This window comes from Geotrypetes seraphini, chromosome 2, assembly GCF_902459505.1.
Source record: "Geotrypetes seraphini chromosome 2, aGeoSer1.1, whole genome shotgun sequence".
NCBI lineage: Eukaryota > Metazoa > Chordata > Amphibia > Gymnophiona > Dermophiidae > Geotrypetes > Geotrypetes seraphini.
In genome coordinates, this window is record NC_047085.1 from 480,820,867 (window position 1) to 480,844,079 (window position 23,213).

The 23,213-nt window shown below is 41.8% G+C and overlaps 1 protein-coding gene across 4 annotated transcripts in view; it reads left to right on the forward strand.

Annotated features, from left to right (window-relative positions):
* Positions 1-22,278, forward strand: part of MINDY4 (MINDY lysine 48 deubiquitinase 4) — a 210,635-nt gene extending 188,357 nt beyond the window's left edge. For all 4 annotated transcript variants that reach the window (XM_033931767.1, XM_033931765.1, XM_033931766.1 and 1 more), the window contains exons 16-18: positions 3,542-3,722; positions 10,398-10,476; positions 21,625-22,278. In XM_033931767.1, the coding sequence (XP_033787658.1) occupies positions 3,542-3,722; positions 10,398-10,476; positions 21,625-21,673 (309 nt within the window). In that variant the 3' untranslated portion in view covers positions 21,674-22,278. The remainder of the gene's footprint in view (positions 1-3,541; positions 3,723-10,397; positions 10,477-21,624) is intronic.
* Positions 22,279-23,213: the final 935 nt, after the last annotated feature.

Sequence of the window (23,213 nt, forward strand, 5' to 3'; positions counted from 1 at the left end):
TCTATTCTGAATAAGTCTATTCCATCTTTGGGGAAAAGTAAATCAAGCTAAACTCTTGTTTGCTCACCCAGATCTTATTTCCTATGTAAATAAAAATGAACTTTTTATTTTGTTCTCCTGCATTTTATACTAGTGTTCTATAAAGGAATGATTTAGGGGAAAATTCCCATTTGAGCTGTTTCTTGCCACTTTTCAATTTGTATTGCATTTTACATGTTATCACTTACCTTTTCTAAATCTAAGCTCAAAATGATTTAAAAATCATGTCATTTTCCTGTCCAGGTGGACTTGAAGTCAATGGTCTTTACTAATGTTTAAATTAGAGTTGCTCTGGGTTTAAAAGGGCTGAAGAAGAGCCAACCTATATCTTCCAATGCATGCCAACATCTGTCCCCATCCAGAATACCTGGCCTCAAACACTAAGGGCTCCTTTTACTAAGCTGCAATAATGGTTTTAGCGCACGCACTAGACGCTAACGCCAGCATTGAGCTGGCGTTAGTTCTAGCTGCGTAGCGTGGGTTTAGCGTGCGCTAAAATTCTACATGCGCTAAAAACGCTATTGCAGCTTAGTAAAAGGAGCCCTAAACATACTAATATAGGTAGAAATTAAACTGAAATCCTAAGATGCCAGACTCTGCAGTATAACTCCAGAGAAATAGAAAGAAATTCATTTCTGTCTTTACAGTGCAAAATATAAAGATAGTAGATGTAAATTCTCAAAATTGACATATTTATTTTATTTTATTTATTTTATTCAATTTTCTATACCGTTCTCCCAGGGGAGCTCAGAACGCTTTACATGAATTTATTCAGGTACTCAAGAATTTTTTTCCTGTCTGTCCCAGCGGGATCACAATCTATCTAATGTACCTGGTGCAATGGAGGGATTAAGTGGCTTGCCCAGGGTCACAAGGAGCAGCGTGGGTTTCAACCTACAACCTCAGGGTGCTGAAGCTGTAGATTTAACCACTGCGCCACACTCTCCCCTTTCAATCACTAAACTGAAAATAACAAAATGATTCTACCTTTTTTGTCTGGTGACTTCATTTTTCTAATCATCTTGTTCCTAGGTTTTGGTTTGGTTTTCAGGACCTCCAGTCCATTTGCTAGTCTATGGATTTGTCCCATGCCTTTGTACCACCTCATCCAAAAAGGATAGCCTCCACATTCCTTAACGTTTGCTTCAGTAAAAGACATTGTGCAAAGATACCATAAGCAATGTATGTGCAGTACTGGGGGGGGGGGTGAACAGAGCAGATGCCCCGGACCCCTGACTGCTTGGTGAGGTGAACTTACCTCCCTGTCACTCACTTGCTGCCCTCTGCCACATGCAAACAAATCTAAACCAAGCTGCAGGGCCCCAACACTGCGTGCCACTACTGGCTTCCCTCCATGAAATAGGAAATTACGTCATGAGGGGGAGGAAGGAAGCTGTCAGAGGCAAGCACAACAATAGGGCCCTGCAGCACAAGTTAGTTTTGTTTGCATGTGACAGCGGTGAGAGGGTGAGCAAGTGAGCGACTGGCAGGAAAGGGTGGGAAGCTGGCAGCAGCATGCATAGGGGTAGGACCCTATAGCATGGGTGGCAGGCAGGGAAGTGAGCTCCTGATTCCTACAGGCATTTCAGAAGGAAGGGACCAGGAAGAGGCTTCCATGAGTGACCAGGAGAAAGAGGGGGAGAGAATGGGAGATTAGTAGGATGAGGGAAAGAGAGATAGAATAACGTGGCATGATGGGGGAAAGAAAAAATGAGTGACACAAGGGTATTGGGGTAGAGACAGATGATACTGAATGGGGGGAGACAGAGTAATGCTGGAGGATGAGTGACAAAAAGGCATGTTAAATGGGGAAGAAAGAGATGTTAGATTGTGGTGACAAAGAGAGAGACAGGAGGTACTGGATGGCTGTAGTAGAGAAAGGGGAGGGGGATATATTATGGATGGAAGGGAAAAAGGGCAACACTGAATTGAATTAGAGGGGGAAACAGTGGATGGAAGGTGAAAGAGAAAAAGGGAGATGCTGGTTGGGAAAAAGAGAGTAGAGAATCTGGATAGAATAGGAGGATAGAGAGAAGATATAAGGAGGAGGAGGACACAATTAATAAAAGTATGAGAAATATGAGGAAAGGGAATGGGAGAGCCAGGGTGAGGGAAGGAGATGGAGACCTTTAGGAGACGTAGTAAAAAGAAGGAAATTGAAGACTGGGTAGCAATAATGAAATCTGGACAGAGGCAGAAAAATAAATGGAAGAAATTGAAAGGAAAAGATTAATGCTGGAGATGGATATAATGGAGGAAGTGAAGAAGACAGGAGAAGAGAAAAAAAATGGAAACCCTGACAAGACAACGTTAAGAGAAGGCAGAGGAAGGCAGAAATCAGAGACTGGAATCAACATAGTTAGAAAAATTAAATGACCAGACCACACAGGTAGAAATTTTTTTTCTTTCATAAAACAATTTATTAAAGTTTTAAAGAACAATACAGCACAATAAAACAAAACCAATACAATGAGTTAGTCCTAGGTCATTGCAATAATATCATACAATCTAACATCATAATACACACATTAATCAACATATTTATGTAAAGATTCCCAATTTGCCACATTAACTGCAAATATTTTCTCATATTTAACATATAAACACACCAAATTCCACCAGCTATTGTAATCCATCTGGCTTAAAATACAGGTGAAAATTGAGACATACTGACCTCTATGTCTCAGTTCTCACAGTTAATATTAGTTTTCAAAGGCAGCTTGATATACTATCATATTTAAGATTCAGTATATGTATTTCTACTGAGTATAGAATAAGTTAATGAGAGATAAGAACATTTTATTTTGATATGATACTTCATAAATAATTCTATAGGAGGCTTGATATTTAAAAGGTGGCATTTGACTAAAAATTGTTTTTTAGCCAAATTATGGATTCTTTAACTCAGTGGTTCTCAACTCAGTACCTGGGGTGCATCCAACCAGTCAAATGTTCAGGACATTCACATGTACTATGACATTGGCATGCTTAATTGTGGATATCCTGAAAGCCCAACTGGTTGGGTGTGCTAGGACTGGGTTGTGGACCACTGCTTTTAAGTAGCTAACTCCCCCCCCCTTTTTTTTTTTTACAAAACTGTAGCACAGTTTTTAGCGTCGGCTGCGGTGGTAACTGCTCCAACGCTAAAAACCGTATTACAGTTTTGTAAAAGGGGGGTGGGGGGTAAATTTGTATGCTTAAAAATCACAAATCACACACATTTATATTGGTAAAAAAAGGAGGGGCAAGCTATTGAGTTTAGCCATTGCTAACTACCTAAATTTAGCTGGGTAATGCCAGCTGAACAAATATTAGGCCTATGTTTGCCCACTCAGATTTGCCCATTCTGCCACAGGCAAGTGTGGCTGTGTATGCATTCAAAGATAAGTGGGTCAATATATTCTGCTCTGTGGGCTTTGCAATATTGTCCTCTAGTTGTCCAAGAGATAAATAAGGACGCATCTTTGTGAAATTATTATTTTTCTTGTCTGTTCTCTCTTAGGTTGGTTCTTATCTGAAGACTCCAAAGTATCCAATTTGGGTGGTGTGCAGTGAAAGTCACTTCAGCATCCTCTTTTGTCTACGGAAAGAGCTCATGAATGACTGGAAAATAGAAAGACACTTTGATCTATATTACTATGATGGTTTAGCCAACCAACAAGAAGAAATACGCTTAACAGTAGGCATGTAACCTCTGATTTCCCCCTTCATAACAGGGCACATGTTTTCTATTGCTTCTGATAGGCTCAGCACCCAAATAATGAATTCTGAGCAGACTTCTAATGATACTGCGGGTCTGACAATACGTGTGCTAGACAGTTTGTCTTTAAGTGCCCCTAGGCATTCAGGACACTTCAGTACAAATATCTTAGCACATTATTCTCCTCATTGAAAAACAGATCCAGTGGTATAGCGAAGGTGAGAGGGGGCGGTGGCGCCCCCACACCCCCCTTCTCCACCTCCACATGCTCCGCCCCTGCCGCTTCCCTTCCCCTGTTCCTCTGTAACGTTCCTGGAGCGAGCAACAACCCCCAACCTCAATCTGCTGTCGCGCCAGTGTCGGCTCTTCCTCTGACATCACCTACTAGATGTAGGTTCAGGAAGTGACGTCAGAGGACGAGCAGAAGCTGGCGTGACAGCAGGTTGGGGGTTGTTGCTCGTGCCAGGAACGTTACAGAGGATACGGGGGGGAAGGGAAGCGGTGCGCATGCATGGCGTGGGGGGGGAGGCGGGGAAGGGGGTGTGTGTGTGTGTGTGGAGAGGAGGACAAGTACCTGTACCCGGGGCAGACCGCCCCCCTCACCCCCTTACTACACCACTGAACAGGTCACCTAAATTTAAGCACCTTTCGAATGCTTAAATTATTTATAGAGTACTGCTATCCACATTTAAAACACTATTCTATAATTAGAAACTAAAATGGCTATAGTGCGTAATTGTTTGAGGGTGTTTAGAGGAGGGGCATAGATAGGGCTGACATTTACGTGTCCAACTTTCAGAATACTTTATGCTAAAATATGTAAATGTCATATCTAGGTGCTAACACTTACGCAAGCTGTAGAGCTAAAATGTATATGCTTACATTTTGACATGTTGATAGGACTTTACGCTTGTGTTCTGTAAGATTTCATATAGAATAGGCTCTCTACCACTGGAAATATGACATCTAAATGGTGGCACATTTTATTAAAATGCTTCCTATGGTGGCAATTTTTAAAGGGATTTCTGTAGGTAAATGAATGTTTACCTGCAGATAAAACTCCTTGAAGCAGTGGGCTTCATTAATTTTTAAGCTGGGGCCAATTTGGATTCTAATGAGCTAAAGGAGAGCTGCCAAATATCTTCCCATGTGGGGCCACCATACTGCTTGCCAATGTGTGTCAATGATACCCATCCCTACAAGCCAGCCTTCATTAGGGGAGGGAGGGTATTCTCAAGGTTGGGAGCATGTCCAAATGCATTCTCTCTTGTCTATTTGGAACTCACTTGCCCATCAAGATTGCGGCTTTTCTTCCCCCCCCCCATCCACTTTCCCCTTTCTGTTCCAAGTCTATGCAGAGAAGCAGAATAGTAGAAAATAAAACCTAGAAAGCCAATAGGGGCCACCCTAGAGGTCTCCAGGGGTCTTGCATTGAAGAACATTGTCACGCTCTCTGTATAAGGAAAAGGGGCAAATCTGAGAGTTAAGGTGGGTGATGTCCCAGAATCTATGCTGTCTATCTTGTGCCAGAATCCAAGAGATTACGGAGAGCTTGCTAAGATTTATCAAGCCTAATAACTATTCTAGTGTAATAGGTGCATCATTCTAGACAAGCGGGTTATTTCCCCATGGCCACAAGCCATATGCATAAGGAATCCACTCCAAATTTTTTTCCGTGTCCCTTCTACTTCACTGTGAGCTCTACTGCCACCTGCAGTTTTTCCCTTTTGCACTCGAGCTGGAAGGAGTGTTTCTGTTCTGCTCTCTCTTTTATTATTTTATTTGGTATTTTCTCTGTTTTCAGTGCTCGGAGCTTTCACCTTCAGCTCTGCCTATGTAGAGAAGCAGCAGACTGTGGTCTGCAGCTGACAGGACGATCCCTTGTGATACCTGTTGGCCAGTCTGCACTAGTATCTTTGGAGCCCTGTGTTTAATCCTCACCTATTGTTTAGCAGGGGTTTGAGAGCAAGCTGCTCGGCATCCTTAGGAGGCTTAGCGGTGTCTCGCAGGATGCTGGCTGCATTTTCACCTCCCCTCCTCCTGTATTCATGTCCATCAGTCCATGAGGGTGGGGGTACGGTCAGGCTCCATGTCTGACTGGCAGCTGAAGATCAGCATCGAAGAGGCATTTCCACCTTGAGGCAGTGATTCTTCTCATTTCCAGCTACTGTAAAAGGCTGAGGCAGGCTGCAGCACATACCCATATTTCTCTGTGTTCCCCCCTCCCCACCTGAAAAATCCTAATTTTGCTGTTTTTTAATTTTTAGTAAGTGTATTTTATTAGCGTTTTTAGGCATAAATTTCTTAACGGTGGCCATCTTGGATTTTAGCAATTTCTTTTTCAAGTTTCCTGCACTTCCAAAACTACAATTTTTGCCTCAAAACTGGTTGGCATGGAATCCTTAGGTTCTTCTAACTTAAATTCATGCCAGGATTGTGCACAAATTGCACCTCAGGAGTGTCTTTGCGCCACGTGCTATATTTAATATTACATATATTATAATTGAAGTGGCCTGTGGGTCTTAGTTGAAGATTTAGACTGGTTCCCAATATCATCCGGAATAATTTTCAAAACGTCATGCATCCTATACCAGATTCTTTACTGAAGCTCAGTAGCCCCTCTAATCCAATTATTCTCTACTGTTTGGTCGACATCAAAAAGAATCCTTAACGGAATCCAACTAAACCTGCCATCCATAAAATACCTCCACTATAAGCAAATTTTCCACTCTATGCTAACTTATCTGGGTGTAAAAACTTGGAATGACCTACCAGAAGCAATTGGGAAAGAGACAAACTACACCACATTCAGAAAAAACCTGAAGACCCACCTTTTAGACAATTAATTCAGTTTCTGTATATTACCCCCCTACTTCTAGGTCCCTCCTCTTGCTTCTCCAGGCCTCCATCACCTACTACTTTCCCCTTCCTCTTTGATCTGTCGCTTTGAGCTTGTATAGGTTTGTGCGACTCACAAATGGAAGATTAAATTAGATTATCATATTGTTCGCTCCATAAGACGTACCTGACCATAAGACGCACCCACCTCTAGAGGAAGAAAAACCAAGAAAAAAAAATTCTGAACCAAATGGTGTGCTCTGTACCCTGTCCCCCCTCTGGTGGTCTAGTGATAGGCCGGGACAGGGTACATGGCACATCTAGTGGTGGGCACATCTAATGGTAGGCATCCGCAAGCCAGCCCGCCAGCCCGAAACCAGCCTGCCAGCCCCAAGCCAGCCAGCCCGAAACCAGCCAGCCAGTTCCAGGCCAACCAGCCAACCCCAGGCCAGCCAGCCAGCTCCAAGCCAACCAGCCAGCCAGCCCCAAAACAGCCAGCCAGCCCCACACCAGCCAGCCAGCTCCAAGCCAGCCAGCTCCAGGCAAGCTAGCCAAAGGCCAGTCAGCCTCAGGCCAGCCAGCCAGGAAGCTCCAGGCAAGCCCTGCCCCCCCCCATACCTTTTAAAATTCTGCCATCAGTCGGCTTCGCTCCCTTCCTGCCTGCCGCGGCATCCTTCATTCTTCTGGGCTCCTCATTTCCCTACCAGCGGTGAAAGAAATCAGCACGGCCATCAGGAACAAGCTTATGCTCTCCCACTTAGCCCTGCACTGCTTTCCGAATGGCTGCTGTAAGTTCTCGCGACGTGCTGATTTTTTTCGCCACTGGCCGGGAAATGAGGAGCTGGCTGGATGCTGGACCACCAGGTAAAAAAGGGGGAACGGCAACGGCAGACGGATGGATGGACCGGGGGGGGGAGGGGTAAAAAAAAAAGGTGGTTCAGCGAGTTTAAAAAGGAGGTGTGGCAGCAGCGAGCGGGTGGGTTTAGAAAGGTGGTGCAGCGGGCGGTTGGGTGGGTTTAAAAAGGAGATGCAGTGGCAGCGGGTGGGTGGGTATAGAAAGGTAGTGCGGCGGGCGGGTTTTACAATGTTACGGGGGGGTAGGGGATGGGGGTAACAAAATTTGTACCTTTGCTTCATAAGACGGACCAAGATTTCCACCCACTTTTGGGTGAAAAAAATGCGTCTTATGGAGCAAAAAATACGGTAGATTTAAAGTGATTGACACTACTTTGTTCTCTATTATATATTTTGGACTGTATTAGGTAATGACAGCTAAGTTATCAACACTATTTTTTAAAATATTTAGGAAATATTTAAATAAAAGCATTTGTAGTTCATGTTTTTTTGTTACATAGAGATCTGTTCTTGAAATGGGGGGAACAGAAAATTGTCATGTCATGTTGCTTCCAATGTTGTTTAAGGGAAAGTTTGCATTGTTCATTTTTTTCTGGTTTTCTTTTTTCATTTCAGGATGAATGTCATCAGAAGTGTGCACTCTTTACAAAGAGGGCATCTTCTTAAAGAGTACAACTTGTTTGGTAACAGTGCACCTTCTTTACAAAGAGGGCATCTTCTTAAAGAGTACAACTTGTTTGGTAACAGTGCACCTTCTTTCCAAAGAGTGCACACTGTTATTGGCAAATGAAAACCAAATGTTGTGGGGGGGGGGGGGTGTTCTGCTTATTTTCAATTAACGACATGCGATAACTTAGGATATATCATTGTCATTTCCCATGTCATTGCAAATAATAGTCTATCCCTTATTTTTTCCAGATATTTTAATTAGGAAATCATCTGTCCGTATAACCAAAAATATCACCCAGACAATTTTTATTGGTAGCTGTTCTGTACGTGATCTTCTAAATTATAAATTAAACTCATTTATTAAATTATGCAGATTCAAAGGTTTTATTGAATTTTAGGTCCTAAACTGCCAACTGTATTATGCTTAAGGATTAAATACTGTGTGAAGAAAACGTTATTAAATGCTATACGTGGAGGAGCATAATCGAAAGGAACATCTAAGTCCGTTTTCGTCCAAGTCGCAAGTCGTCCAAAGTAAAAAAATAGCTTAGGACACATTTTCGAAAAATACATCCAAATTTTTTTTTTCATTTCGAAAATCATATAACTATATGTCCTGCTGATCTGATCGTCCAAGCTGCTAAGTCGTCCATCTTTATACCACATTTTCGGCCAACTTTTCATCCAAGTCAAAAACGCCTAGAACAAGCCCTGTTGGACGTGGGAAGGGTCTGCAAAGTGATGGACTGAACACCCAGACATGGCACCTAAATAGTGGGGTACCTTACAGGGCACTGCTGTGAACTTCACAAAAGGGTGCCATGTCATCATCTCACTACAGCTCCCTTATAGGTCATGGTGAGCCCCCCAAACCACCTTCAGAATCCCCTAGACCAGTGGTCTCAAACACGCGGCCCGGGGGCCACATGCGGCCCGCCAGGTACTATTTTGAGGCCCTTGGTATGTGTATCATAATCACAAAAGTAAAATAAAACAGTTTTTTGATCATATGTCTCTTTAACTATAAATTACAATATTATTATTAAGACTTAGCCAAAAGGAAAGATTTATAAACTATAAAGAGTTTTACCTCATGCAAAATTGTTATTTCTTTAATAAGACAGTAACTATTTTTTCTGAGGCCCTCCAAGTACCTACAAATCCAAAATGTGGCCCTGCAAAGGGTTGGAGTTTGAGACCACTGCCCTAGACCCACTTATTTTCCTTCAGCAAATGCATGTCGTTACAAAAAAATTTTAGATAGGACCTTAGCATTCCAGGCAGGATTAATGAATTCATGTTTGAATCTTCTTGTTTCTCCATTTCTTACTTACTATCAATTTCGAAAAGATCTTAAAACCCACTTATTTAAACAATATAATATACATTATTGATTTTTATATTATCATGTAGTTATAATGTACTTTTTAATCTTTTTTTCTATACTTATTTTACTTTATATTGCGTTTTCCTTATTTATTAGTATTAATGCTTGTATTAGTTATTTAGAATTTTATTATGTATGTTATTATTAAATTGTATGCTGAGTACCTATTGTGTAAACCGCTATGAACTGCTGGTTAGGTGGTATATAAAAATAAAATTATCTACCACCCCAATAGCCCTTATGGCTGCTGGAGCCACTTATATGCCAGTACAAAAGGGTTTTGGGGGTGTATAGGGGAGTGCACATGTTTCAATATCAGTGCAGTGATTATAGGGGCTTATAGGCATGGGTCCTTCTCTCCATGGCTCCCTAACGCACCCCAAGACAGCTTAAGACACTTCTGTGCAGCACGACTAGGCTTTCCTATGCCAGGCTGCCAGGTGATGATGTTCTGGAGGCACAATTTTCAAGTTGTGATTAATATTTATATGGGTGTGTGGAGGTCTGTATATGTGTTTGCAGTGCTTATCTGGTCACTTTAGGTGGGTTTTTGTGACTTAGACCATGTTTTAAAAGGTCTAAGTCACAATGTCCAAGTTCCATCAATCCTGTGCGGTAAAACTTTCGGTTATACATGCAGTATGACTAAGTCTAAGCCTGCCTACATCCCACCCAAATCCTGCCCTCGACACTCCTCCTGAAATGCCCCGTTTAACTATGGTCATTCAGCGGCACTATGAAGGCCTAGGTTGTTTAGAAATATGTCCAAAACCCGGTTTTATTATTGGCACTTGGACGTATTTTGACAATGTTCATCCAAGTGCTGACTTAGGCCGGTTTTTGGACGTTTTTCTCTTTCGATTATGAGCCCTTATTTTACAATTTTGTGACCTTAAGCTGTCTTTCCAGACACAATGCAGATCCATATTGTTGATGATGATGATGAAAATACACTCATTCCTCCTCTTGAGGACTGCATTAGGACAAAGTAAGTAAATTCATTCTAGAAGTTTAAGCTGGTAATTCTATATTTTATTAAAACAACTAACTGTTCTGAAGAGATGCCTCGGATTATCCCAACAACTTACAACTAGCTCCATTGAAATCACTGGTGCTGATAAAGGAGGCCATAGAAACTATCAATAGATATGACAGTATGTTGAAAAGGCTGGTACTATATGTCAGTCATATTGCTTATAGATTATTCTGTTATATCTACTCCAGATTCCATACGTGTGATGATCAATCCATTCCCGCAAACTGGACTTGCAGAAGTAAGAATACTTACAGCTTTGATCACCTCCCATATGGAGTTGGAGCCCAGTGCACTCTCCATTTCTTTTCTGCAAGCAAGCTGTGCAGAGGTGTTTCTGATCTGTTCTGCTTAGTTTTTTTCTTTATCTCATCCAAAGTTTGTTTTATCAAGGCTTTCCCCTGAGATGGGGGATTTTCTGCCTGAGAAAGGTTACAGTTCTGCTTAACCGAACTGCAGGGCAAGCCTGCAGGGCAAGCCTTTGGGTGAACCTGGAGAGCAAGCCTGCTGTGTTTCTTCTGGGCTTGGGGTCCATTCCCCTGGGAGCCAGCTCGCCTTCTGAGCTTGAGCGCAGGCTGTGTGCGCCCTGAGTAAGATATCAGGGCACTGGCTGCATATTTATCCAACCCCCGTTGCGCTTTAAGGTTCCTGGGGGGTGGAGGTTGGTTTCAGTCCATCTTACAGCCCAAATATTCCTTGGCTTTGGAGAGTCTCAGGAAGTATCTGAGGCAGAAAAGTCCTTTCCATCTTTTCAGCTACATTGAAGAAGCTGCATGCAGGCACCATAAGAAAACTGAGTAAAACCCCATTGATTCCTATGGAAAATCAAGGTGGGTCAAAAAATCCCAAATTTGAGTGTTTATGGGCTTAGGGCTCAGGTCTCCCACCTCCAAAACCCCCTTTTTCTGTGTTTTTGAATTTTTCAAAAAGTCTCCATGGGCTGTTTGGTGCGATTTTATTGGCAGTGGCTATCTTGGATTCAAATTATCTTTTTTTCAAAAGCATGTCTAAAAAAAACCATTTTTGCTCCTAATCAGCTGGGATGGACTCCTCAGAGGACGAAGATGCAAATTCATGTAAAATTTGTACTGAGTTACCAGTGGAAGAGTGCCCGTGTATTGCATACTACAATGTACGTGAGAGAGGGGCGGGAGCTTCGGGCTTAGCCTCATCCTTGTTCTCCAGGGCTGGTGAACTACTATGGGTCTGTGACATGGGTAAAAATTACCACTCAGGTCCTTTTTCTCGCCATGATGTGAAGCGGAGGCGCATGACATCTGGGGACCCCATGAGAGCCTAGCCGGAGGGCTTGCAGGCTTCATTTATTTCCTCTGCCACCAGGCTTCTACCTGGAATTTGTGAATCTCATGTGAAGAGCCTATCTGACACATCCGAGACAGGTGGCACAGTCTACTGAGGTACAGCCATCGACCTAGGGAGCGTCTTCTCCTCTGGTGTCTGCTGTTCGAGTAAACCAGCTGGCCTCATGCTGCTTTTATCCCAGAATTCTAAATCAATCCTGGGTGACTCCAGTTACTTGTTAAGGCCTGGCAGCCAACAGACCTCCCTGGCTCCTGACCAGGAGGATGATCCTCTTATCCACCGCCTTTTCTTTTCTTTTTTTAAATTATTTATTCATTTATCATTATTTCAGCAAAATATAGTTATTGAACAAACAAAAGTTTAACCAAACTATGATATATAAAGAAAATAGAATACAGTACTCATTCAAATTAAGTACATACAAACTTTTGAATAGCCCACATTAGAGAGAGAAACAATTCACATTCATTGGGAATGGAAAATTAAAGAATTTAAAGATTACAAAATCAAATGGTAGGTCGTCTTCAATTTGAAATCAACCAGTTATTGGGATCAGTTGGAACTCTGCATTGACACTCCTTTCCCTTCCAAGAAGAACTGCAATTGGGAAGGTTCATAAAAAACATAAGTATTCTGATCCAAGTAAATTATACATTTATAAGGCTAACGCAGTTGAAATTTTGCCTCCAAAGTTTTAACTTTGTCTTTCAAATCCAGGAATCTTTTCCTTCCTGATTGTGTCGTTCTTGAGACATCTGAGAATATAGAAATCTTGCAAACCATAAAGGAGACTTCTTTCAACCTAAAAAAATAGGCAAAGAAGTGCTTCCTTGTCTTGTAGAAATACAAATGTCACAAGAAGCGTTGATCGAAATACTACTTCTTCTGAGGTCTCCAATAGTCTAGATCAGGGGTAGGGAACTCTGGTCCTCGAGAGCCGTATTCCAGTTGGGTTTTCAGGATTTCCCCAATGAATATGCATTGAAAGCAGCGCATGCAAATAGATCTCCTGCATATTCATTGGGGAAATCCTGAAAACCCAACTGGAATACAGCTCTCGAGGACCGGAGTTCCCTACCCCTGGTCTAGATAAATTCATAGGGCTTAGGTCCACATTAGATTGAGCAACTTCTGAAGAAAAAGATTTTGTAACAGAAACAGGTATAAAGTATATTTTATGTAGAGGAGGAAGCCCATCTTCAGAGTATTTAAAGGCTTCTTTCAAAAATTTATAAAACAATTATTTTGGGGACATTGTAAATGTTTTTGGGAAGTTCAAAAGTCTTAAATTCAACTGTTTAGTAGTATAATTCTCCATTTTCCTCAAAAACACCAATTTGTCCTGAGTAATTAAAGTACAAGAAGACTGAACTCCTTGAACCGATTGTTCTAAAGATTTAACCTTTTCCCCTTGGGCTTTTAAATCCTCTTCAAACATTTTGAATCTGGACAAGTGGTAAGATTCCCAGGCATACCTTGTGAAGGGAGTCCAGTGCAGACCAAATTGATTCCAAGGTGATTTCAGCAGGTCTCTCAAGGCATTGAAGAGTTGGTAGTGCCCCCTGGACTGCTGAAATTACTGTAGCTGCCTGCGGTAAAGATGATCTGGCCGGGGAATCCTGAGAAGCCAGCAAGCCCGAGAGCTCCTTAGACAGCTTAGCTTCCGCTGTCTGTGTTGCAGCCAGCATTCTCCTTTCACCCGGCTACGAAGGAGGTGCTGGTCCCGCGGGACTGAGTGAAGTCTCGCTCCCCAATGCCGATGCTTCCCATGCGTTCAACTCAGCAGGAACGCCCCGAGGCGAAGACGCAAAGAAAGTGGTGATGGCTCCCTGCCATGGAAAGGTAGGCTCCGACGGTCGGGCTACCGCCTCTCTACCCCTTCTTTTAGGCATAGCAATATTGAGAGCTGGTAAGCAATGTTAGGCAAGAGCTGAAATCGCCACGTCCTGCTACCAAGACGCCATCTTGAATTTCCGCCACCTTTTCAAGTCGGTCTCTCTCCACCATTTTATTTCTGATGTGGTGTCAGAATGGAAACTGAAAGCGCAGCCCTCCATTTCTCGATGCACGATCATGAGTGGTTTTAATGACCAGACCTCTTTCTTTCCAGCACATTTGGACAATACTGCCCTGGTCACTGAACAGTGGGAGACCATGGAGGGGTCCTTGCAGGTTGCTAAGGCCATAGCTAAGCTTTATCCCATGTTACCTGAGTTATAGCAGCTCTTTAACCAGCCGAAGTTGGATATGGCAGTCGTTCAGGTCACCAAGCGTACTGCTCTCCCAAGCAAAGGCAGTGTTATGCTGAAGGATGCTCATAACTGCAGGGTGGACATGATTCTTATGAGGCAGTTTGAAGCTCTTGTTCTGGGAATCAATGCTGCTTCTTCCACTTCATTTGCTTTGTGGGTCTGCCACACCAGACTCCCTCTGCGGAGAAGGATGCCTGTCCCCATCTTGTAAAGGAAGGGTTGGATTATGTGGCAGATGCTCTCTTTGATCTTATCAGGGTCATGAGCATGGTGTCAGCTTATACAGTCTTGGCTCGCAGAATGCTCTGGGATCCGGCAGTGGGCAAGCAAATCAGCACTCCTGCATATTGGGAGGGGGGGTGGTTGTCGATGTTTCTGGGAGAGTGGGAGAAGATTTTCTCAGCATGTTCACCAAGGTTATGGTAGTGGTTGCAGCTCATCTCTGGCACATGGGTATTAAATTTCACCCCTATCTGGACAACTGGCTAATGAGAGCCCCATCTAGGCAGGAGTGCAAGTTGGCGGTGCGTCAGGTGGTAGAACTGCTCCAGCATTTGGGCTGGATTGTCAATTTCAGAAAGCCACCTGGGCATTCTCTTTGACACGGTCTGCAGCCAATTGTTTCTTCCTGAGCAACGCAAACAGAAATACAAAAGACAAATTCTGTCTGTCCTGGAAATGCAAACTCCGACTGCTTGGCATTATCTTCAGGTGCTGGGGTTCCATGGTAGCCGGGCTAGAGGTTATCCCCTTGGCCAGGACTTGTATGCATCCTCTTCAGGACTCCCTTCTATACTGATGGACTCCGCAGAGACATCCTCTTCAAATGCAGCTGCATTGGACAGGGGCTGCAAGGGTCAGCCTATGCTGGTGGCTTCAGGATACATCCTTGTCGAAAGGCATGCCTCTCTGGATCTCAAACTGAATGACTCTCATGACTGATGCCAGCCTCTTTGGCTGGGGAGCTCATTGCAGGGACTGCTCAGTTCAGGGCCAGTGGACCCCACATCAAAAGAAGTGGTCTATAAATTGTTTGGAACTTGGAGCCATTCAACTAGCTCCGAAGGCTCTAGAAAACGTCCTAGAGGGAAAAGTTGTAAGATTATTCTCCAACAACGCCATGGCAGTGGCGTACATGAACAGGCAGGGGAATCACAGGGAGCGCCCCATTGCGTCTAGAAGCTCATATAATAATAATAAGTTTATATACCGCAGGACCGTGAAGTTCTATGCGGTTTACAATGATTAAAAGATGCTACAGATTGAGTAGAATTAACAAAGTTAAGAGCTAGTGATAAACAGCCCTAGAGATCAGATATTGTGGACTAAGATTGTATTGGTCAGTTACTTAAATACTTCAGGAACAGATATGTTTTTAGGTTTTTCCTAAATTCCCCATAAGTAGTAGGCATAAGCAATTCTTCCAGGTCTTTACCCCATAATGCTGCCTGATGTGTGAGAAGATGTTGATGATGTTTTTTAAACTTACATCCTCTAACCGGTAGGCAGATGCTCTTCCGGTGGGCAGAAGTACACCTTTAGGCTCTTTCTGCTGCCCATGTGGCCGGAGTGAAGAATGTTCATTCTGACTTTCTCAGTCAACAGATCTTAGACCGACCCAGGGAAATGGTCGCTGTCACACAGGGCATTCCATCTAATTGTGCAACATTGGGGCAGACCAGCGATGGATTTGATAGCTTTGGCCAAGAACGCAAAAGCCAATTCTTCAGTTGAAGAGCAGAACCAGGAAGCTTGGGGTTGGACGCTTTGGTTCAACCCTAGCTGCACGTTGGTTTCCTTTACGTCTTCCCTCCTTGGCCCATAATGGGCCGGGTCATCCACCGGATTGCAACTCATAGAGGCCTTGTGATCCTGGTGGCTCCAGATTGCCTTCATCGGCCTTGGTATGCGGACCTGGTACATCTTCAGTAGGACAAAGGTTTCTAGCTGCCTCTTCACCACGGTCTTCTCAGTCAGGGGACCAGTACTCATGAAGAATCCTCAGCAGTTTGGTCTTATAGCATGGCTCTTGAGCACTTGGTGCTAGTTCGCAAGGGATATTCCAGCGTGGTTATTGCCACGTTGCTGCAGGCCAAGAAGCCCTCTTGTGGCCTGCGCAAAGGCCTGGTAGGCTTTTCAGCAATGCTGTGCTAAGGACTGGTGTAGCTGCTTCAGACTCCCATTCCAGTTATCCTGGCTTTCCTGCAGGTAGGCCTGGAAAAAGGCCTGGCAGTGGCTTCCCGTAAGATGCAGGTGGCCAGTCTTTCTTGCTTCCTCACAGAAAATCACAAGTCTTCACTGATGGCTTATCTTAATGTGACCAGATATCTCCGAGGAGCTCTCCGGTTGATCCCTTTACTGCGGCGTCCCTTTCTGACCTAGAACCTTAATGCTGTTCTAAAGAGCCTCACTAAAGCTCCTTATGAGCGCCTCAAAGATGCCTCTCTTTTAGACCTCACAGTTAAGACTGTGTTTCTGGTGGCAATTGTTTTGGCATGGCGAATCTCAGAGCTGCAGGCTCTATCCTGCAGGAAGCCCTTCCTCAGAATCATAGATGAAGGTGTCACTCTCTGTGCTGTGCCCTCTTTTTTTTCCAAAGGTGATCAGATTTCCATATCAATTAGGAAGTTCTGCTTGCTTTTCAATCAATGGGATCTTCCAAACAGGACAGTTTTGAAGAAGTACTTGAAAAGACAAATGACTTGCGTCTTTCTGACCTTCTGTTCATGCTTACCAGCCACTCCTGGCTTGGCAAGCTGGCGTTTAAGGCCTCTATTGCTAGATGGATTCGCTTGGCCATCTCTATGGCGTACATTACCTGCAGAAAACAGTCTCTCTCAAGGCACACTCGACAAGGAGTGTTGCCTCTTCCTAGGCAGAATCTCAGGCAGTTCCTCTCGCAGATTTTTGTGGGGCAGATTTTTGGTCTACTCTGCATACTTTTTCCAAAATTTACAAAGTGGATATGGTGGTTCGGGAGGATGGCACTTTTGGATCCTCAGTCTTGCAGGCAGGCTTTTCTGTCCCACCCTATTATCACCACATTATGTTTCTATGTAAGGAATCTGGAGTAGATGTAACAGAATGAAAGATTAGGTTCTTACCTGGTTAATCTTCTTTCTGGTAATCTACTATGGATTCTGCACAGCCCACCCTCTGTCTATCCTATATCGCCTGCCTTTCTGCCTCGGATATTTTTGCGTTACAGGTCTGGAGTTTTTCTGCCAGCCAGATGGCTAAATGCCGTGAAATCCGGTATGAGAAAATGTATTCCTCAGCCTCTGGCTCCCTTAATATTCGTGCCCAGTACACACAATAGATTGTTTGTCTGTGGTTCTTTTCCGATTGTTATGTTGAATTGTTCTAATTCTTGTTTTCTGAGTTAAAGAGCAGAACGGAATTGTTTATTGTATGTGGGGAGATCCTTATTCCCCTCCTTTGTCCTCTGTTCCAGTGGAGATCGATTGCTTTGGGACTTAACTGAAAAGTGCACCAGGTTCCGCCTCCATATAGGAGGTACTCAAAGCTGTAAGTATTCTCACTTCTGAAAGTCCAGTTCACAGGAATGGATTGATCACCACACATTCAGAATTTGCAGTAGATTAACAGAAAGAAGGTTATCCAGGTAAGAACCTAATCTTTCATTATGGAAATTTTCTAACAATTTAAAAGAAAATTCCTTTAATATTTTTGAAACTTTCATATTGTAAAATCAGTTTTGCTTAGGATTTTCATGTAACCCTCCATGGATTGTGAACCCATTTGTACCACAGAAAAGCGGTATGTCAGATCCATGACTCTTTACCCAAAATATTTGTCCCGAGTCCTATAAAATACTCCATTTCAAACTGGGAGATTTAAAGCTTAGTTTTTATATTATCTAGGTTGGAAAAGGAGAGCCCCTTTTATTAAAACTTAACATGTGCTAATGGATGTTAGCATGCGCTAAGTGCCATGTGACTCATAAGTGTAAAATAGGGCATACAGCATTTATCGCACACTCAGGTCCATTAGCATGTGCTAAACATGACCAAGTTGGGCAATTCAAAATTTGCAAGGTATTTTACAAAAGGCTCACTGAACCCAACGGATGGGTTCTGGAAATGACACCTACAAAAATGGTGCCATCCACGTGTCAGTCATGCGTAGGCACCATTGCCAGAATCATGAATTACATCCAATGTAGGTGCCAGTAATATAGGCCAAGATTTATCAAGCCTACATTACTGGTGCTTATGTTTGACAAGAATTGCAGGTACAGAAGTGCCTAAGGTAATTTCCAGCATAATCCACACCTACATTGACCTTAGGCGCCTCTGTAGACGTGTTTATGACGTCCTATTTTGTAAGCACCTGTGGCACCTACATTTTTTTTATAATGACTTTTTAATTGGTTTTAAGCAATGTGGTCAATTACCGCACCAATTAAAACAATTAAGTTAGGGCATCTACCACTCCTAACTTACAGTGCCGTTACTAGAATCGGACCCAAAATCTTTTCTAAATTACAAATAAGACTATGGAAAATTGTGTATTTGACAGCACGTTCAGTAGGAATAGTCATTCCACAAAAAACCTCTTAAAAAATAGGGGTATCACTTGGGACTTTAAACATGTAAGTAGTGGCACTTAGACATGTAGGCAGTGAACTTTGCTACCTACACATATAGGAATCACAACTTGCACGTGTACATGGATTTTATAAAACACCACACAAACAAGCTTCTATAACTTAGCAATAAAGTTCTCAGCCAAAAAAGACACACTCAAATTGGAGAAAAAAAGAGCTCAGCTACTCAGTTGCCAGCATATTAGCAACAAGCTTTAGCGGCAACCCACAAACGCTTTCATAGGATCTGAAAAAAAAACTCCACTCCACTTTGAGTGTGGGGTTTTTTTTTTAGCTGAGAACTTTATTAGTAAGCTATAGAAGCTTGTTTGTGTGGTGATTATATTGAAGCTTCTTCTCTTGTATTTGTGGTGGCATTTTACAAAACCCTACATCCAAGAGAAGTCAGTTAAGGAGCCAAGATACAAAACAGAATTTTTATTTTTTGCTTTTTCAGGTTGTGCCCTATACCTCAGACATAAACAAAATTCTCTCCTGAATCACTTTTCAAATCTCAGGTCCAGATGAGCAGTTTGCTAAAAGTTATGAGTGTCGGAGCAGTTACCACCGCTGCGGTGCTAAAACCCACGCTAAGCATTAGTAAAGGAGGGGTTAAATCTTGGAACAGTGCATGCAGAAATCCTCAAGGTTCACCTTAGCCCCTATTATGTTTAATGTGTTTTTATATCAATTTGGTACAAAAATTCCATAACCTTGAGGTTTGTTGTTATTAATACACCAATGATAGTTTGTAATTGATTTCATTCCAAGACACTTTCTATACTATTGCCTCCTGAGGTCTCTGATCTCTGTATTTCCTCTGAATATCTACTTATTGTATTTCGCTGAATGTCCAGCACTCTTGATTGTAAACCGCCTAGAAGTCGCAAGATTGTGGCGGTATAGAAGAATAAAGTTATTATTATTATTACACTTTATAGAATGCTATTTGTTGGATGATTGCTTTCTGTATGTCATTTCTTGAATGTCTGCTCATTATTTGAAACCGAACACCAAAACAACCAGTCTGCTTTAGATTAGTAAATTTTGCAAAGCATTCTAGTTTACAAGTAAGGATAGTATTAGACTCAGCTTTAATTGTGGATGTTCATCTGAACATTATGGTTTAAAAAAAAAACCTTTTTCATTAATGACTTTTTATTAAAGGTTATTAATAGCATTCAAATTCAAATACAGTCATACAGTCATTCAGTAACCATTGCAAAGTGTACCATATCTGAGTTTCAAAATCAGTACAAAGCCATTTTGGTTTTCCCTTCCCTGCTTACCCATCTCCCCAAACAAATCCATAACCATGACTACAGAGAAAATATTGTTTTCAACGTATCCAGCCATCTGATTGCAGGTCACCCTCTTTGCCTGGTTGCTTCAATCTTCCCAAACATGATGTCCTTCTCCAGTGATCTCTCTGTTCTGATGGTGTGACCAAAATAAGACAGTCATAACTTCATCATTTGGGCTTTGAGTGATATAGCCGGTTTGAACTCTTAGAGAATTGATTTTTTAGTTTTTCTGGCAGTCCATGGCACGCCTAAAATCCTTCTCAAGCACCAAAGCTCAAATGAGTTAATCTTCTTTCTGTCTTGTTTCTGTAGTGTCCAGCTTTCGCATTCCTAACTGATCACTGAGAAAATGAGTGCATGGACAAGTCTGATCTTCATTTGGAGTGTTATCTCTTTACCTTTGAATACTTTGTCGAGAGCCTTCATTGAAGAGCAACCAAGTGCTATTCTGCAGAGTATTTCTTCCCTGCTAGTTATATCTTTGTGTACAAAAGAGCTCAAAATCTTCATCATTTTCCATGTTCATGATCTTTGTCTTATGTTCAGTTCTAATCCCATGTTATGACTTTCTGCTTTGACATTTCTCAGTAGATATCGCATGTCTTCTTTGCTTCTGGTGATGAACGTTGTATTATCTGTATAGTGCAGGTTGTTTATATTTCAGCCACCAAGGCGAAGAGGTGACCTGCTATCAGATGGCTGGACACATTGAAAACAACCGTGGGAATGACACTGGAGGACCTTTCCAGACTGACACAAAACCAATTTCTTTTTAGATCCACAATTCATCAAGTCACTAGGATTCAAGCATGAGACAATGGCACCTAACAACAACACAGAGAAAACAAAATAAGCATAGCATTGAGTCCAGTCTAAATATTCTAAGCAAAACAGTTAAACATGCTCATTTATTTAAATATAGTGTAACAAATTTGGCTGACTTTTGGAAGCTTTCCCCCTCAACTCATAGGTTAATTTCTCTATCACACTGATCTCTCCTTCAAGTCAACTAGATCCCTCCCAGAGTTCCCGACTGCTGACTTTTCCTCATTGCCATCCCTGTCCCCCCCAAGAATCTGATCTCCATCTGCCTCTCCATTTTGGCAGAGCCTCTTGTAAAATAGTGTGGAAGTTTTCCATATCCTAGCGTGCATGCCTAAATTCCCATCTCAAATCCATTTCTTCGTTTTCGTGCAGCCTTCAGATAAAAGAAACCAAACAACATTCAACAAGAGATACATTACATGAATTGTAGACTTGTCTAAAGCCTTTTTGATTTCATAAGTTTCTCACCTAAGAGAATGTTGAAAAAATATTTTGTGTTTTGGATATTTTGAATATTCTATGTAATAACATACTGCTTATATGCTGACAAAAGTATTTATTTTTCATTTTGGAGTATTTTTGTACTACTGTTATTATATAATCTCTTGTAATCTGTTTTGAAAAGGCAGACTATTAATGATTGTATCACATTAAATTTTATGGTATTTCCAACCATTCTGCCTAAAAATACTGGTCAGTCAAACAATTCTTCGTTTTAAGTTATAGATGTCAATTGAAGTTAATACTAAACAAATTCTTCAACTGAGCTAATTTTTTTCATGTTTTCTAGATGGACGGAATCATCCATTGATTGGAATGGCTCTGAACCTATACTATGACTGCACAGACCAAATCTGCTAATATGAAATACCATTAAATGAGTGCATTCCACTTCATATTCAGCACTGTATATACAAGAAGATTCCCTATAGTTCTATGATGGATGATGCAGAAGAATGCCTATGAGTCACAAATCAGTTTTTAGATAAACCCAAGCCATTTGCAACCTGACAAAGCATAAATCCTGATCCTTTGCAATTTTACTTAGTTTCATATTTGCCTTGTTTGGTAAAGATAGTTGCACAAATGTTGCAAATATTTCAAGATTAATATTATCTTGAAATAATTCAAATAGTTTGAATGTGCTAATATTCCTATGAATCTGAAGCAATCTGATTATGGATTTAAAATATTAGAGTCTGATTCAGACTGGATTGAAGTTGACTCTGATTATCCAAGTAGAGAGCAGTTCATTGATCTGAGCCTGGGTTCATATTTGGCTGGAGATTGTTCCATCTCAAGCCATTTCTCTCTGTGCATACTTGTTATTTATTCTGATAAAAGTAAATGCACATATGTTCTGCCTTTTATTCAAATTATGTTAAAGGAAACTGAACATTGTCTGCAAATAAAAGTACTTATGCCATAAAGATTTTAGCATTTACTTAATATTCGTGTTTGGATTCATTGTTCAACCCACTATTTTTTAAAATTTTATATCTCTATTAATTTTCAGCGTCAGACAATTTTCACCAGTAATTACAACATACTCTCAGTAGGGGTAAACTTGCTAAATACAAAATTGTCAGAATACACTAACTGGCAGTTTGCTATTGTTTGTTGCAATGTTAGAAAGAGCTTAATTGCAAATGAATTTTTAAAAAAAACTGAGCTTCAAAAGCCTCAGGTACAGATTTTCAACTCGTCTGATATCCAACAGAGCCCCGACAAACAATAGCAAACTACCAGTTAGTGTGTTCTGATAATTTTCAACAGTACCATTTCCAGTAATGCATTTCATTTATCTCCAGCTACAACATTGCCATCCACATCCTATAGCCATTTTTTGAATAATATTTCCCACTTCTCTCTGCCAAACCTAACCCCTTATACCTTTCCCCTCCCCATCAATATAGTTGTAACTTAGCTCATTCTTCTGCCTCCTTGCTTAGTTGTAGATGACAATTATCAGTCAACTTTTCCATCTGAGAAATAAACTCAAGTCTCTTTCTACACGCTGACAAAGATGGGGCATTCACCTATTTCCAATCCCCTGCTCTAACAGTTCTCACTACCATAAGCCCCCATTTCACCAAAGGGAGCTCAGAGAGGTTCTGGCGAGTCCTATTAAAGACTTGTTCAACAAATCTCTGGAGACGGGAGTGATTCCTGGGGATTGGAGGAGAGCGGATGTGGTCCCTATTCATAAAAATGGTCACAGGGATGAAGCAGGAAACTACAGGCCGGTGAGCCTCACTTCAGTTGTTGGAAAAATAATGGAAGTGTTGCTAAAAGAAAGGATAGTGTACTTCCTTGAATCTAATGGGTTACAGGATCCGAGGCAACATGGCTTTACAAAAGGTAAATCGTGCCAAACGA